The sequence below is a fragment of the Cucurbita pepo genome, chromosome LG01 (assembly GCF_002806865.2).
Source record: "Cucurbita pepo subsp. pepo cultivar mu-cu-16 chromosome LG01, ASM280686v2, whole genome shotgun sequence".
Taxonomy (NCBI): Eukaryota; Viridiplantae; Streptophyta; class Magnoliopsida; order Cucurbitales; family Cucurbitaceae; genus Cucurbita; species Cucurbita pepo.
Window position 1 is genome coordinate 21,103,923 of NC_036638.1, and position 14,816 is coordinate 21,118,738.

Sequence of the window (14,816 nt, forward strand, 5' to 3'; positions counted from 1 at the left end):
ATATATAATTTCTAACCAAGTCGGGCAATTTGGCCTTTTAAACCCTAAGAAAATCCCATGCGGGGCCAGAGAGGAAGCGAAGGTGTGTCGTGTGTGTTTGGTTCAGTTCTAGCTTCTGCTTCCACATTCGATGATGGAGCTCCATTGCGCATTTCTCCACACATCATTCTCTTTCCCTATCAGAGATAGAATTCTTGCTCATGGAGACGCCTCCGCTGCCGTCGCCTGCTCTCCCTCTTCGTCCTCGCTTTCAAGAATTCCAGCTCGAAATTTTTCTATGGGTTCTAGCACCAGAGGTAACGAACTCTGAACTTTGTTAAAGTTTCCGACGAGTTGCGAAGATAAGACCATGAGATTGCTATCTTTGTTCATTATATTGTTGAATTATTCACGACTTAGAAAATTGTTCTCAGATTTTCTCGAACACAAAATTGGATTTGGAAATTTGGCCTTAAATTTTGTTTTGTCTGTCTCGTGCGTGTGTAGCTGTGCATTGGTTTAGATGTCGAATATCTGTTCAAATTATTGATTCCTCATAGTTCGTGTACCAACATCTTATCAAGCTTCATATTGACTTGGCAGTCACAAAGTGAATGCGAAGGTAGTATGAATTGTTTAAAATTGTAGTAATTTGTTACTTTGCTAGTTTATATTGTCTTAGAAAATATGATCGGGTGAAGTATTAATAATTTATATCTTGCTAGTTTAAATTGTAACAACGTTTTTTTTATCAACATAGAGTGAAATATTAATAATTTTGTTGAATACCAGAGTTCCGCTCATTGGTTTCTCGAGTTAGACTGATGAAATCATCCTGTTCTGCCGTTGTCAGAGGAGAGAGTGCAGTACCTAGTGATTGCAGTCCAGAAACTATTGATTCTTCGAATCCAACTCCAACTCGCAATGGACCAGTGGGAAATGTTCCAAATGCAAAAGATGGCGTGGAATGCTTGGATCAGCATAAAATGACCAAAGTGTGTGACAAGCTCATTGACGTCTTTCTGGTCGACAAGCCAACTCCAACAGATTGGAGACGGTTAATTGCTTTCAGCAAGGAATGGGACAGTATCCGACCCCATTTCTTTAGAAGGTGCCGAGATCGAGCTGCCTCTGAGGATGATCCTGGGATGCAGCATAAGCTACTCCGGCTAGGAAGAAAGCTGAAAGAGGTCAGTCTCGGGATCTTAGAAAAGGGTAAAAAAAAACTCTTGTTTAAATGACCTTGTTTCGATATAAAANAGGAAGAAAGCTGAAAGAGGTCAGTCTCGGGATCTTAGAAAAAGGGTAAAAAAAAACTCTTGTTTAAATGACCTTGTTTCGATAAAAAAAAAAAAAAAAAAAAAAAANAAAAAAAAAAAATCCGCAAATAAGAAAAGTGTATGTAAGCTAACATTTCGTATGCCAACAAGGTCAATCCTCAGTTCTATTTGTGTAGAGCCACAAAGGATGTGTTCCTCAGGGAATAATCAAAATGAAGTGTTTCGTACGTGATTATTTTATGATCTCATAGTTGCAGTATGTGAGTTGTTTATCATGTTTTTTTTCCCCTTTAAAAATTTTCACAGATTGATGAAGATGTGCAGAGACACAACGAACTTCTTGAGGTGCTCAGAGGAGCAGCACCATCAGAACTTGGTGAAATTATTTCGAGGCGTCGTAAAGATTTTACAAAAGAATTCTTTGTTCATCTTCACACAGTGACTGAATCTTATTATGATGATCCGACTGAGCAAGATGGTATTACTGCGTACTTTTTAGTCTGCAAAATACTTATGAACTTTTCTTGTTGATAGTAGTGAATAAATAGCTGCCTAAGTGGTTGGGGGAAGCCTAATTCAGGGAATGATCCGCAACCTAAGCGTAGCTTGATTGTTTAAGGTTTTTATACATTTATAATTAGTTCCTCTCCCTAAAAAAATTATTGGAATCTTCTCTTTATTTTTAAGTTTTTGAATGTCATCTTCTTTCGTTTGCAAAATGCGTTCTTTTTTCCTATAATATATGGTATTGATATGCTTGAAGTGATATTTTTTCGCTTATATTTCAATTGATAAGCTCTGGCGAAGCTTGGGAACTCCTGCCTGGCTGCTGTACAAGCATATGATGCCGCAACTGAAAACATCGAAGCACTAGATGCCGCAGAGTTGAAATTCCAGGATATCATCAATTCTCCAAATTTAGATACCGCTTGCAGAAAGATAGACAGTCTGGCGGAGAAAAACCAGCTTGATTCTGCATTAGTATTGATGATTACAAAAGCTTGGTCTGCTGCAAAGGAATCGAACATGATGAAAGACGAGGTAATGCATTTGCTACCGTTGCTGTTTGCCTTTGATGCAAAAATGTGGTTTCATGGTCTTATTTTCCAACCATTTCAGAAATTCCAATGACTGCAAAGTTCGTAATTGCTGAAACTACCGATAACGCTTTCAAATAGTGTTTTCTGTTTGAATGAAACGACGATAGCTTAAGACACCAAAGAGAGAAAAATACCAATATGGTCCCATGAGTCGTGTCGTATGAGCATTTAGCAAATGAGGGCACGTTTAATCGATGGACTGTCGTTNTGAATGAAACGACGATAGCTTAAGACACCAAAGAGAGAAAAATACCAATATGGTCCCATGAGTCGTGTCATATGAGCATTTAGCAAATGAGGGCACGTTTAATCGATGGACTGTCGTTTCATATTTACTTTTCAATGGTGAAAGAGTTGGTGTTACTTTTATTGGCGCAGGTGAAAGACATACTATACCACTTGTACGTGACTGCAAGCGGTAACCTTCAAAGATTAGTGCCAACAGAAATCAGGATTCTGAAGCATCTTCTTACAATCGAGGATCCTGAGGAGAAGCTAAGTGCCCTGAAGGATGCATTTACCCCTGGCGAAGAAGTTCAAGGACAAGATGTGGACTGCTTATACACGTATGCTTTCTCACCTCATTGTTAAGAATATATTGAAATATTTAGCATGCCATAATCTATGAGCGTAAACCCAATATGATAGCAGATTAGGGGGTTCAAAGCTTCCATGTTCCAACCCTTACAGTGCTATTTTCTTATCTATTGTACTCAAAGTTTCTTATCTATTAAAACAGTGATTTTAGTGAAAACGATTTGTTTGTAAGTAATTCATTGAGTTCGTTGGCTACGGAGGCGTTCCAACCATTTGATTTTGAACGTGACAAAAGTGCTAAATGTAGTTTAAATTTATTATCAGTGATTTAACACTCCCTGCCATTGTTTTTTTTTTTTTTTTTTTTTTTTTTTTTTTCTTTTTTTTTCTTAAAACACTTTTAGGACTCCAGAGAAGCTTCACGCGTGGATGAAGACAGTGCTGGATGCTTATCATTTCAGCCGGGAAGGCACCCTCATAAAGGAAGCCAGAGACCTTATGAACTCACAGGTCATCGTAAAACTTGAGGAATTGAAACATCTCGTTGAAAAAAAATTTATGTGAGGTAAATTTATGTCTATCAGATTCTGCAAATTTTGAAATTTTTAAAAAATTATTTTATTGATCTTAAATTTTCTGTGTAATGAAAACTTATAACCTTAAATTTTGTAATAAATTTGTGAATTTTAAAAAATTAAAAAATTTAAGAGATTAAACCTATAATTTTTAATGATTTATAAATCAATTTATGGATTGACTTTGATTTTATATAGAACTAAACTAAAATAAGTGAAAATTAAAGATCTAATTGAAACATATTGGGACCGAGTTTTTATGAATTAATGTTGCTATATTGACTATTATATCAAGAACCAATTATAATTGAGCAAAGAGTAAAAGATTCGTAATTAAATTCTATCGACCATTTCTTTTCTTTGGGATTATCTCTTATAATTTCCAAAACTATATATTCAAAATTGATGAAAGATAAAACCTTTGGTATTTGTTTATTTATTTTTTTTTTTAATCTTTGACATCTTAATCTATATAATTAAAAAAAAAAAATGTTCTCGTGATTGTTACTCAAAAGATTCAATTCCTTTTATATTTTATTAATATATTAGGATTTAAAATAAATGTGGATCCGAAGGCCTAACTCTGTTTTTCTTAAATATTTATCAAAATTAATTTTGATATTTTGTAAAAATAATTAAAATGGCAACTGAAATTATTTAGATTGAATTATATGGGTGTTTCTTTGAACTTGTAGGATTATATTTATTACTTAATATTTTGATGGACGACCTCGTCAATTAAAAGCTTGCACGACACAATTACGATAAAGTTAGGATTAATATATATATATATATATATGTAATAATTAAATAGATAATCTTGCTAACCTCCTGGCATAATTAAATTGGTGAAAATGTTATTTCGTTGAAATATAACATTAAAAAAAATATTAAAAAAAGAAAAAGAAAAAAGGAAACCCGCGGGGAATTGGAGATTAGATTGGGTAATAAATACATAAGCTTCGATGTTTCCAGTTTCCAGACGATCATCTCCCGCGGTTTAAGCTTCCCTCCTTCTGGCTTGACTTCTCCTTTCAAATTTGAAATTATCGTTCCCAAACCTGGAGGATCATCATCCGGTTCAATAGCATGATTACAACTGATCGACGATGAATCGGAAATTCTGCAATTGCGCTATCTGTGAGAATTCTAGTCAGGCTTCCATTTGCACCGTTTGCGTCAATCACAGGTACGGACGTTCTTTGAGACTGTAATTAAGCTCCCTGCTTGACTGGAAGAGACGTTTTCTGTATTCATCTTTTCGGTTTCGATTTTCCGGCAGATTGAATGACTACAACTCTGCGTTAAAACTATTGAAAGCTCGGCGCGATTTGTTGTATTCGAGGTTGAGCGACGTACTTGTGGCAAAGGTTTGATGCCGTTCTTGCTTGTTTGTCGCTCTCTTTGATTTTCTTCTTGTTTGAGGTTCAACTATCGTAAATTTGTTTTCTGAAACTGATGTGCCAAATAACCGACGAAAGCACCTTGGTGAAGTTGCGATTGCTGTAAACTGAAGACGAGATTACCGATGCCTTTGTTTACCGAATAATTATTTTGTTATTTCACCTATTTTACAAAGCATTTTGATCATTTGAATTTACTTCGGCTTCATGTTGTTCGATTATTGCTGGTTCTGTGCTGTTGTAGTGAATAGTATTATTTATCTATACAATGTACTTGTGGAGCAAATTGCTTTTGTCGAGAAATTTAATATGAACTATCGTTCTCAGGGGAAGGCAGACGATCAATTAAATTGGAGAGTTACTCGGAATGAGAAACTTACTAGGTTAAGGGAGAAACTCCGGCGCAGTAGAGAGAAACTCGAGCAAGGTTTCTGAACTTCCATAAGAACTTTTTAAAAGCAACGTAGTCACTCAGATGTTTGCCAAATTATGTAATGAGCAAGTGCTTATCAAATCCAATAAATTATTTTATGAACACAGGAAAGACGGAGATTGAGTTGACGTCCTATGATCTCAAATTGAAATATGCGATGCTTGAATCAGCTCGTTCTGTGGTACTCCGTTTATTTATTTTCAGTTCACACTAGTTGTATTTCCTTTCTCCCTTCGATTTAAATATCCCATAAGCATGGTTCTTTCTGGAATTTCTGTTGCAGTTGGAAAAACAACGAGTTGAACAACTGGAGAAAGCCTATCCCGACCTTATTAGCACCAAGAATCTGGGACATGTATAACCTATATTCCCTTTTTTATATGGACATCCTTTTTCAGCCTGTTTTTTGCTGGCCGATTCTTTTCATATATATTTGCATAATATACTTGTGTACATGTGCCACTTTGTCTGCACGAACTGTTTAGGTTAAAAAAAAAAATGCATGTTTGAACGTATATAAATGTAGGCCTACATGACAAATGACCTTATGAAACTATACTTGGTACATAACACGGTGTTATGTTTTTTTTCACATTCAACCATGCTTTTATACTGGAGATCAATGTTGTCCAAGTACTTTTCATTCTTTAGTTGGACCTCTTTTGCACGACTTAATGCTTAATGCAAAAGTGTTTTGTGGAGACAGATGGCAATTACCTCTGAACGCCTTCACAAACAATCCTTGGTTGTAAAACAAATGTGCAAATTGTTTCCACAACGTCGGGTACGCTCTTATCAGCAAGTACAATTTCTGAGTGCTTATTACATGCTACCTACTGCTGTTGGTTCCTAATGAACCATCTTTTTTCTGTAACTCGATCATATGTTGTACGAAAGAAACCTAATTATCCAAATATTTTAATATATTATTTCAATATCAAAAGAAATATTTTTGAAATTATTCAGAAATTATCAGGTCTGCATACTCGAATTTTTCTGCTTTTCTTTTCTTTTCACCTTGGAAGTTTAACTTTTCCTCTATTATGAGTATGTAGAGTTGAAAATGTTAATACACCATTCCTTGAATTAATGCAGTGCTTCATTTCGAAGGAATCTGAGAGGATTCTTATAGGAAAAACTACAATTCCTAAGATCTGCATAACAAGGGATTGAAATATTCTGCTTGCATATGAAATAATAGTCTCCTTTAGCCCTCTGCCACATATTTAAAGCTAGAAATTTAGTTAGTTTAAGCCATGGCCTAAGACCTTATAATTATCAGTCACATCTATTTATTGATAAAATTACAAAATAGATTGGGGTAAAAATTTTGGGCAGTAGTATGCATGATCAAACTAAAAAATATTCATTTTTTTAGTTTCTCAGTCCATTAATTTAAGAAATATTTTCATCAGGACAAGAATAATTTTTGTTTGCTGATGAATGCTTTGGTGTTCTCTCAAATTTGTCTACATTCAATCTATTATCATAGGTTTTAGTTCATGGAGAGAACAAAGAGGGACCAAGCGAGCAATTTGACCAAATCTGTTATGTGAGCTTACCAAGAGGACTGGATCCGCATTCTGTTGAGCCACACGAGCTTTCAGTTTCTTTGGGGTAACTTCTTCTCTGTATGATGGTTGGCTTGTGCATATTTATGGTTTTATCTCTATGTTGCCACACGGTTAACTTGTGCATAGTTATGGTTTTATCTCTACGTTGCTACACAGGTTTTAATATAATTATGCTACCTTATATTCTTACTATTGGGGTTTGCTGTCTCATCTTCTGAAGTCCTAACACTCAACTGTTAAGGGCTTCTTTCTGCCTTCAATTATAATTGAATGTTTTTTTCCATCTAATTGAAGTCTCTTTGGCTTAACTGGCAGATACATGGTGCAACTTCTAAATCTTGTCGTTCAATATCTGGCTGNCTCTTTGGCTTAACTGGCAGATACATGGTGCAGCTTCTAAATCTTGTCGTTCAATATCTGGCAGCTCCTGCACTTCACCACTCAGGTTTTGCAGTACGTACATCTTGCTGGATTTCTCTCTATGATGGCTCTATCAAAATATTTGACAAAAAAAAAAAAAAGTTGTGGCTTATCAAAAGTCACTGAAATTATTTTGCAACTTCTTTGTGTTTTTAATCATGGGTTGGTTAGGGTTGGTAAACTTTTATTGATAATTTTGATGATGGTTTTATTGAACATAGGAGTTGTGGGTAAGGATAACTGATAATGATGGCTACAAAACTCTTCTTTATGTGTCTGGAGCTATAACGGGTTTAGTAAACTTACATTATACGAGAAGAAATGGTTTCATCTATATGTCATTCAAATTTAAATTAATCATATTCTGGTTTTCATTCTTGTATGTTAGTTGTGACACATCTCCTTTTGTTTTCATTCACCCATGCTTAATATTGCAGGGTTCTTGTTCACGCATATGGCAAAGGGATTCATATTGGAAAGCTCGTCCATCTTCCCGAAGGTAAGTTGGTTGAATTTGCAACCTGATCACCAAATCTTATTTCTTAACTTTTTGATTGAAGGTGATGAATTTTACAGCAATGAGTATCCACTTTTTATACCACGTCAAACCTATAGTTCAACAAGTGGGGAAAATTCATGGTCTGATAAATGCTCTAGCAGCTTCGGTGTTGCTTCCTTGGAATCGGAGAGGAAATCACATTTAAGTTCACTAGAAAGTAGTAGCTTCAGTTATCCGTCCGCTCCTCCACATTCTATAGAAACGCACAAGAATTTGCAGAAGGGGATTGCCCTCCTCAAGAAAAGTGTAGCATGTGTCACCTCATACTGCTATAACTCTCTCTCTTTAGATGTTCCTTCTGAAGCTTCTACTTTTGAAGCATTTGCTAAATTATTGGCTACTCTTTCTTCATCCAAGGAAGTGCGTTCTGTTTTTTCCCTCAAAATGGCTTCTTCCAGGTATTTCCGTCCCCTTTTTCACTTTTAAGGTTCTTGCTGGTATTTGAACTTGCTTCACCATGTTCTGTTTATTAAACAAGAAATGGAAAAATGTTGTCATGTAGATAATTATTTTTAGCCACACAGCTTACCCTGACTGATACGCATGGTTATATCTTCTAAACTCAAGGCCCCCTAAGCACGTTCAGAAACTGAACAAGTCTGCATGGACTGTTAATTCGATTTCATCCAGCATGCTGTTCGAGAGTGCACATTCACAAATAATGGTATGAATTTTTAACTTGACGTTGTTTTAGTGTGTTGCTTGCATCAATAAGTTATTGGGTTTTTCCCCATCTGTTATTAAAGAATTTATGGAATTTTAAATAAATGGAAAACTACCATTATTGTCTCCCTACTTTTTAGATGACCCATTTGATTTTTCTTTGAATTTTGTTAGTTACCATCATAATTGATCCATCATGTTAAAGGGTAATAAAGCTTTCTCAGATTAACTGGAGTTGCATAACAAAATTATCCCGCACTCCAAGACTTCATTGTTATTTCTTCTATATTGTTGTGTCATCTACTTTGTCTCGTCATCCTTGGTTATTCATACCCTTATTTCTGTTCCTTTATTCTTTTCCCAAATGCAAAATCAACGAAACCCATGAATAAAAAATAGAGAGAATGAACAAACTTGGTGTANCCCAAATGCAAAATCAACGAAACCCATGAATAAAAAATAGAGTGAATGAACAAACTTGGTGGAAAAGTTTGCACCCTTAGATAAGCACAAGGGTAAAAGATCCAAGGAAAATTTTACACCCTTAGTGTAGGTGAAGTGCAACTCCGAAAAAAAAAAAAAAAAAAAAAAAAAAAAAAATTTTTTTTTTTCTTCCTTTTGTAGCATTGTTGATACATTAGTTTGAATCAATGCAAGGGGATTGGGGGAGGTTGGAAGAAAAGTAATGAACAGAGGAAAAGTTAAGCAAGGAAAGAATGGTGATGGGTTCGCTTGATAGGAATAGGCAGGTTAATATTCTTTAAAGAATAGGACCCTTCTTTAGATGATCTGGAGGGAAACAGAAAAAATTTACGTGCTAAGAGGTCGTGGTAAGATAAGACATTTGGGACTGTAAAGGTTTGGTGGCTTCATCTTGGAGTTCCCTCTCTTCATATGCTTTCGTTAGCTATTCTATATTTATTATTCGACTTCCAACTAAAAGTACTTTGTAATTCCATGTGTTCAATGAAATGGTTTTGCTTTCCCTATAATAATTTCTTTTTTGGAAAAAAAATAAAAAAGAAAGTTGATATTACAAAGTAGAAGTGGGAAGATTACCTGGATAAATTGAAAAAGTGGTTTTGCTTTCCCTTTATTTTTCGTTCTCTGGGGACTATCTATGCTGCACGTATTTAACAAGCGATTCTACTATTTTTTTTTTCATATCTGTATGAAGGACTTGGTTTTGTTATTTCAATTTTTGTGTCTTAATGCAGAAAACCAATTGTGAGAGTAATCTTCCAAGTTATCTTTATGCCACCGAGTTTTCTGATGCTGGAAAGAATGATTGCACCATTGAGGAATGGGACTTCATAGAGCATCCAACGCTTCCTCCACCACCATCTCAATCTGAAAATATTGAGCATTGGACTCGAGCAATGATCACCGATGCCACCAAACAGTAATTTAATGGTAACTAAACTAAGACTGTTTTCTAATTTTTAAAAGTTGCCACCAGTAAGTGATGCTATTACAACTCATTTAAATAGAAACACCCAATTTAACTCATCTCAAGCTGTTTGTTTTTCTTATGAGCATGCCCCAAATTTCTTAGTCCAATGCTGTTTCTACTTTTTGGATTATGATTTGAAAAATACCCATATGAATTGTCTTGCTTATAGTAGCCTAGCAGTTCAATGTGGATACAAGATAAGATGTTGCTTGCTGTTGCACTTTTGAGATCAAAATACCAGTTTGGTTTTTGTACTTTTAAGTCTGACCTAATTTTAGTTTAGATGCTTTCAAATATTCAATTTTAGTTTATATACTTTTTAATATTAAAATTTTTGTCATTGTACTTGCAATGAATCTCAAAATATCAACACTTTTGAAACAAAGAAAACAAAGTGAAACAGAAAGACAGGGAAAAGGAATAGTATTTTTGCATTAGGTCCAAGGCTGGGAGCTTTAAGCCCTTTGTTTTATTATTTCTTTAACTCTTTATGGTCCATGTAATATTTTGTATCACATCAGGTATATGGAGATAGCATGAGAAATAGAAGGGGATTTGGAACTACTCAAAATACACAATCAGCTTTCGACCTGTAAATATGAAGACTTCCAAAAGGTGTACATCCCTCAACATGTTTAGGTTTAGGATAACTTTTATCATTCCATCATATTAGCCAATAGTATTTTCGGATCTTTTTTTTTTATTATTTGTTTTTAAAATGGGTGCACATGGAGGAGATGGGCTGTGGGGACGTCTTTCAAATATCTGTAGTAATTGGTCTTTAAATTTGCTCATCCCGTATGTTGTCATGATTTTATTGGTTTGAATCATCCCTCCACTTAATAACTAGATTTTACTGAACACAAACACTAATTGATAACAACTATTCGATAAATTCGCATATTTTCTTGATCACTCTTTTACTTTGTCTTTTTTGGTAGTGGAAGGGCAGAGGTTTATTCTTCTTCCAGTCCTTCAAAGGTGTTTTCCTCTCCATCTTCTTCCACGATTACTTATAATCTTTATTATCTTCATCCTTCTTATCATCCTTATCTTTATCACCACCACCATCGCCACTGTTCTCACTTCCACCACGGTGGTCATCATTGCCATCATCTCTTCCTCCTTTGGTGATATCATCTTTTACCATTTTTCTTTCTAGTAATGTATGCATTTATGTCATCGTAAAAAAGGATATTTTTAGATGCATGAGGTCTCAACATTTTCATTCATTATCATAAAATAACCTCTTCTGTTTTCCTCATATCATGTCATTTTACAATATAGCCTTTGAGACATGTATTGGGGTTGAATATTACATCATTCATATCATACATGATCTTATGTCATATCATGCATATAACATATCTTTTGACATATCATATCATACACATATCATATCATAAAACATGTCACAACATGTATTATATCGTCAAACGTATTACACCATAACATATATCGTATAATCAACACGTCACATTATAACATTAATATATCATATCACAAACATATCATGATTCTAACCTTTCATAAGCATATCATAATCATATCATTTCATAAACATATCATAGTCATTTCACAAACATATTACAGTCGTTATTTCATAAACATATCATAGTCATATTATTTCAGGGACATTTCATAATTATATCATTTTATAAACATATCATAGTCATATCATTTCATAAACATATCATAGTCCTATCATTTCATAAACATTCATAGTCCTATCATTTCATGGACATTTCATAATCATATCATTTCATAAACATATCATAGTCATCATTTTCATAAACCTATCATAGTCATATCATTTTCATAAACCTATCATAGTCATATCATTTTCATAAACCTATCATAGTCATATCATTTTCATAAACCTATCATACTCATATCATTTTCATAAACATCATTTCATAAACATTTGAGTTATATCATATCATATTCACATCATTTCCTAAACATTTCATAATCATGGGGCACATGTCATCATGCAACATCAATTTGTAACCATACCGAAACTTGGTTGGCCTAAGTCGAAGCTACTAAAACTCTTTGATGCTGGTGTGACACATGTCATCATACATCAATTTCTAACCATCCCGATAGTAAAGCCACTTGGTCTAGGCCGAAGCTACTACAACTTCTTGATGCTAGCGTTAAGTACCCACTTGTTTGGCCTATGCTGAAGCTACTACAACTCCTTTTGATGCTAACGCTACTTAAAACTATCCTCTAGAATTTAATTCTACCTGAGGAATTCAACAATCATAAATTAGAACTATAAATTGACTCACCTAATTTTGTATAAAATAATTTAAACCTACTCTTAATAATTTAACCTAGCTTAGACTAATTTTACATAAAATAATTTAAATTCACTCTTAATAATTTAAACCACCTAATTTTACATCAAATAATTCGCAAACAGATTAGAAAGAGGAAGAAAATGGCCTAAACATATTAAACCCCAATTGAATTAGTCAAAATTAAATAAACTAGATAAGCAAACAGAAAAACCCCAATTAGTCAAAATTAAATAAACTAGATAAGCAAACAGAAAAGAGGAAGAAAACAGAAAAGAGGAAGAAAATGGCCTAAACATATTAAACCCCAATTGAATTAGTCAAAATTAAATAAACTAGATAAGCAAACAGACTAGAAAGAGGAAGAAAATGGCCTAAACATATTAAACCCCAATGGAATTAGCCAAAATTAAATGTTTGGCACCCCAATGGAATTAGCCAAAATTAAAATGTTTGGCTTAGAAGTAATTTTAGGTTAGATGATCATGAAGACAAAATATAAAATTAAAAAAAGTATACGAGTGAAAGACAAAATATCTTGGAACATGAGTTTAATCTTCATTATTAGAAGTATGATCTACTAAAAGAATGCTGGAACTATGAGATTAATCTTCATTATTAAAAATATGATCTACTAAAAGAGTATATAAGTGAAGATAAAATATGTTGGAATAAAAGATTAATCCGTAAAAGGTAAAAAGTTTGTCAGGCTTAATGGTAAGAACAGAAGAACCAAAAAAGAAATTGACAAAAATTAATTAAGAAACAAATAAACTCCAGAAACGGCGCATTATGCCTAATGCGATTCGATTGGCAAAGGGATGAAGTGTTGAGTCACAAGTTATAGNAAAAAAAAAAAAAAAAAAGAAGCAGCAACACGATCACTAAATCAAGATCGTTTAATAAAATCAATACATATGCCAAGGATGTGTGCGCCTATTATGATTGAACAGATTCAAAAGATTCTCATTTTAGTTTTAAGTTGAAAACTAACTAACTTACTAGAATTTATTGGTTAGGTTGCATATAAATGACATTGGGATTCACGTTATGCCTAGATTCACTTACACAGTTATTATTAAAAAGGAATACATTGTGATAATAAATCTATAAAAAAGTTTCACATAAGTTCTAAAAATTATTGTATTGAAGAAGTACAATGTGTTAAAATAAATGAGGGATTGTTTTCTTTCTACGAACAGGTTAGAGATATTCTAATGTTTGTGATACTTATCAATTTCATTAATTTAAAAAAATTTAAAAATTAACGTAATTCTTTTATGGATTAACTTTTTTTTTATCAATCAAGACCTACTCATCTTTATACATCATTAAATGACAAAATAACAATACTATATATATATATATATATCAAAATTAAATGATAAAATAACCATACAATACAATACTATATATATATAGAACTTAATAACTTACTTGAAAATACTTCATATTTTAATTTGATTGAAGTAGACAAGTTTGTTTAATAAATAAAACTTACTACACTTTACCAGTGATTGCTACCTAAAATGCAGTAAAAAATATTTACTATTAGAAAATTACATAAAAATAATTTTAACATCATTTCAATTAGTTATAGTATATAGTAGACTGATAGGTGAGATTTAGAACTATTTACTCTCACCTTGCTAAATTTATAAAGAATCTTTTGCATGATTCAACTTTTAAAAAAAAAACATAATAATTTATTTCTCCTAATGTATAGACAATTGAAAAATGACACAAAATTAGTAGCCAAAAATAAGATAATATTTAAATTTAAAGCTTTTCAGATTTAGAAAGAAAGAAAAACGTTTGCAAAAGCATTTAAAAAATGAAAAAAAAAATCTAAATATCAGATGACAAAAAGGAAATCTGGTAAATGTTGAATCCCATCTTTCGTGAAACGACAGGGTCGAAGAAACTAGAATTTAAATAAGACAATAAATGATTTCCGACTGCAATCATTAGCATTATAAAATTCAAAATAATCACGAGATGTCGTTTTACATATTATAAAGACAATTCAACATGTAAAAGACAAAAGGAGTTACTATGATTCAAAATCATTTTAGGTCCCAACGTTTTTTCTTTTTTAAAATTCGAAAGTCCATAAAAGAATTAGAAGAAATTTTATGGAAACAGAATCACTGTGAAAAACATGATCCCTAAAGGAGTTGAAAGAGGAAAGAGCGGTTCACCTGAGATGAAGCAAGCGACTCGGCCATGGACACGAAAACAAAGAGCGTTAGCTTCACCTGAAATGCAACGAGCGCTGATGAACAGAAGAAGCTTCGGTTTCCATTTTGGACGTTCCGAAGAACCTGCATACAAAGAGACACGAAAATAACCTACACAGTTCGATCTGTTCGCAATCAAGTCGAAGCAACCATGAGATCGAAAAAGTAAACGGTCAAGCTCGTAAAACTCATTCTCCAAAGAGAAAAACAAAGAAACAAGAAGGAAACGAACACTCAGGAAAAATCGAAAACCTAGAATCGTCATTCACCTCTTCTTCCAGATCCGACAACCTA

At 33.3% G+C, this 14,816-nt stretch overlaps 2 protein-coding genes and 1 long non-coding RNA gene across 10 annotated transcripts in view; 2 read left to right on the forward strand and 1 right to left on the reverse strand.

The window, feature by feature from the left end:
* The window catches only part of LOC111782496 (uncharacterized protein At4g37920-like), a 7,735-nt gene extending 3,185 nt beyond the window's left edge, over positions 1-4,550 (forward strand). The window contains exons 1-7 of one of the 3 annotated variants that reach the window (XM_023663362.1): positions 34-296; positions 772-1,169; positions 1,566-1,737; positions 2,056-2,300; positions 2,738-2,925; positions 3,301-3,466; positions 4,441-4,550. In XM_023663362.1, the coding sequence (XP_023519130.1) occupies positions 131-296; positions 772-1,169; positions 1,566-1,737; positions 2,056-2,300; positions 2,738-2,925; positions 3,301-3,460 (1,329 nt within the window). In that variant the 5' untranslated portion in view covers positions 34-130 and the 3' untranslated portion in view covers positions 3,461-3,466; positions 4,441-4,550. Of the gene's footprint in view, positions 1-33; positions 297-771; positions 1,170-1,565; positions 1,738-2,055; positions 2,301-2,737; positions 2,926-3,300; positions 3,529-4,440 lie in introns of those variants that run through there. The other 2 variants (XM_023663289.1, XM_023663431.1) reach the window with 2 other exon arrangements.
* The window catches only part of LOC111782150, a 13,685-nt gene continuing 3,390 nt past the window's right edge, over positions 4,522-14,816 (forward strand). For 3 of the 6 annotated variants that reach the window (XR_002813078.1, XR_002813104.1, XM_023663147.1), the window contains exons 1-12: positions 4,522-4,660; positions 4,754-4,841; positions 5,202-5,301; positions 5,415-5,488; positions 5,591-5,662; positions 6,014-6,091; positions 6,800-6,924; positions 7,262-7,334; positions 7,739-7,800; positions 7,878-8,258; positions 8,428-8,524; positions 9,741-9,936. Coding sequence is in view for 3 of the 6 variants with exons in the window: in XM_023663147.1 (XP_023518915.1) it covers positions 4,581-4,660; positions 4,754-4,841; positions 5,202-5,301; positions 5,415-5,488; positions 5,591-5,662; positions 6,014-6,091; positions 6,800-6,924; positions 7,262-7,334; positions 7,739-7,800; positions 7,878-8,258; positions 8,428-8,524; positions 9,741-9,929 (1,419 nt within the window). In the remaining 3 variants the exon portion in view is untranslated. Of the gene's footprint in view, positions 4,661-4,753; positions 4,842-5,201; positions 5,302-5,414; positions 5,489-5,590; positions 5,663-6,013; positions 6,092-6,799; positions 6,925-7,261; positions 7,335-7,738; positions 7,801-7,877; positions 8,259-8,362; positions 8,525-9,740; positions 9,937-10,497; positions 10,892-10,917; positions 11,183-14,816 lie in introns of those variants that run through there. The other 3 variants (XR_002813076.1, XM_023662995.1, XM_023663200.1) reach the window with 3 other exon arrangements.
* Positions 11,889-14,816, reverse strand: part of LOC111782709 — a 3,930-nt gene continuing 1,002 nt past the window's right edge. The window contains exons 2-3 of the long non-coding RNA XR_002813183.1: positions 14,484-14,606; positions 11,889-12,228 (exon numbers count right to left, since the gene is read on the reverse strand). This is a non-coding gene — a long non-coding RNA (uncharacterized LOC111782709). The remainder of the gene's footprint in view (positions 12,229-14,483; positions 14,607-14,816) is intronic.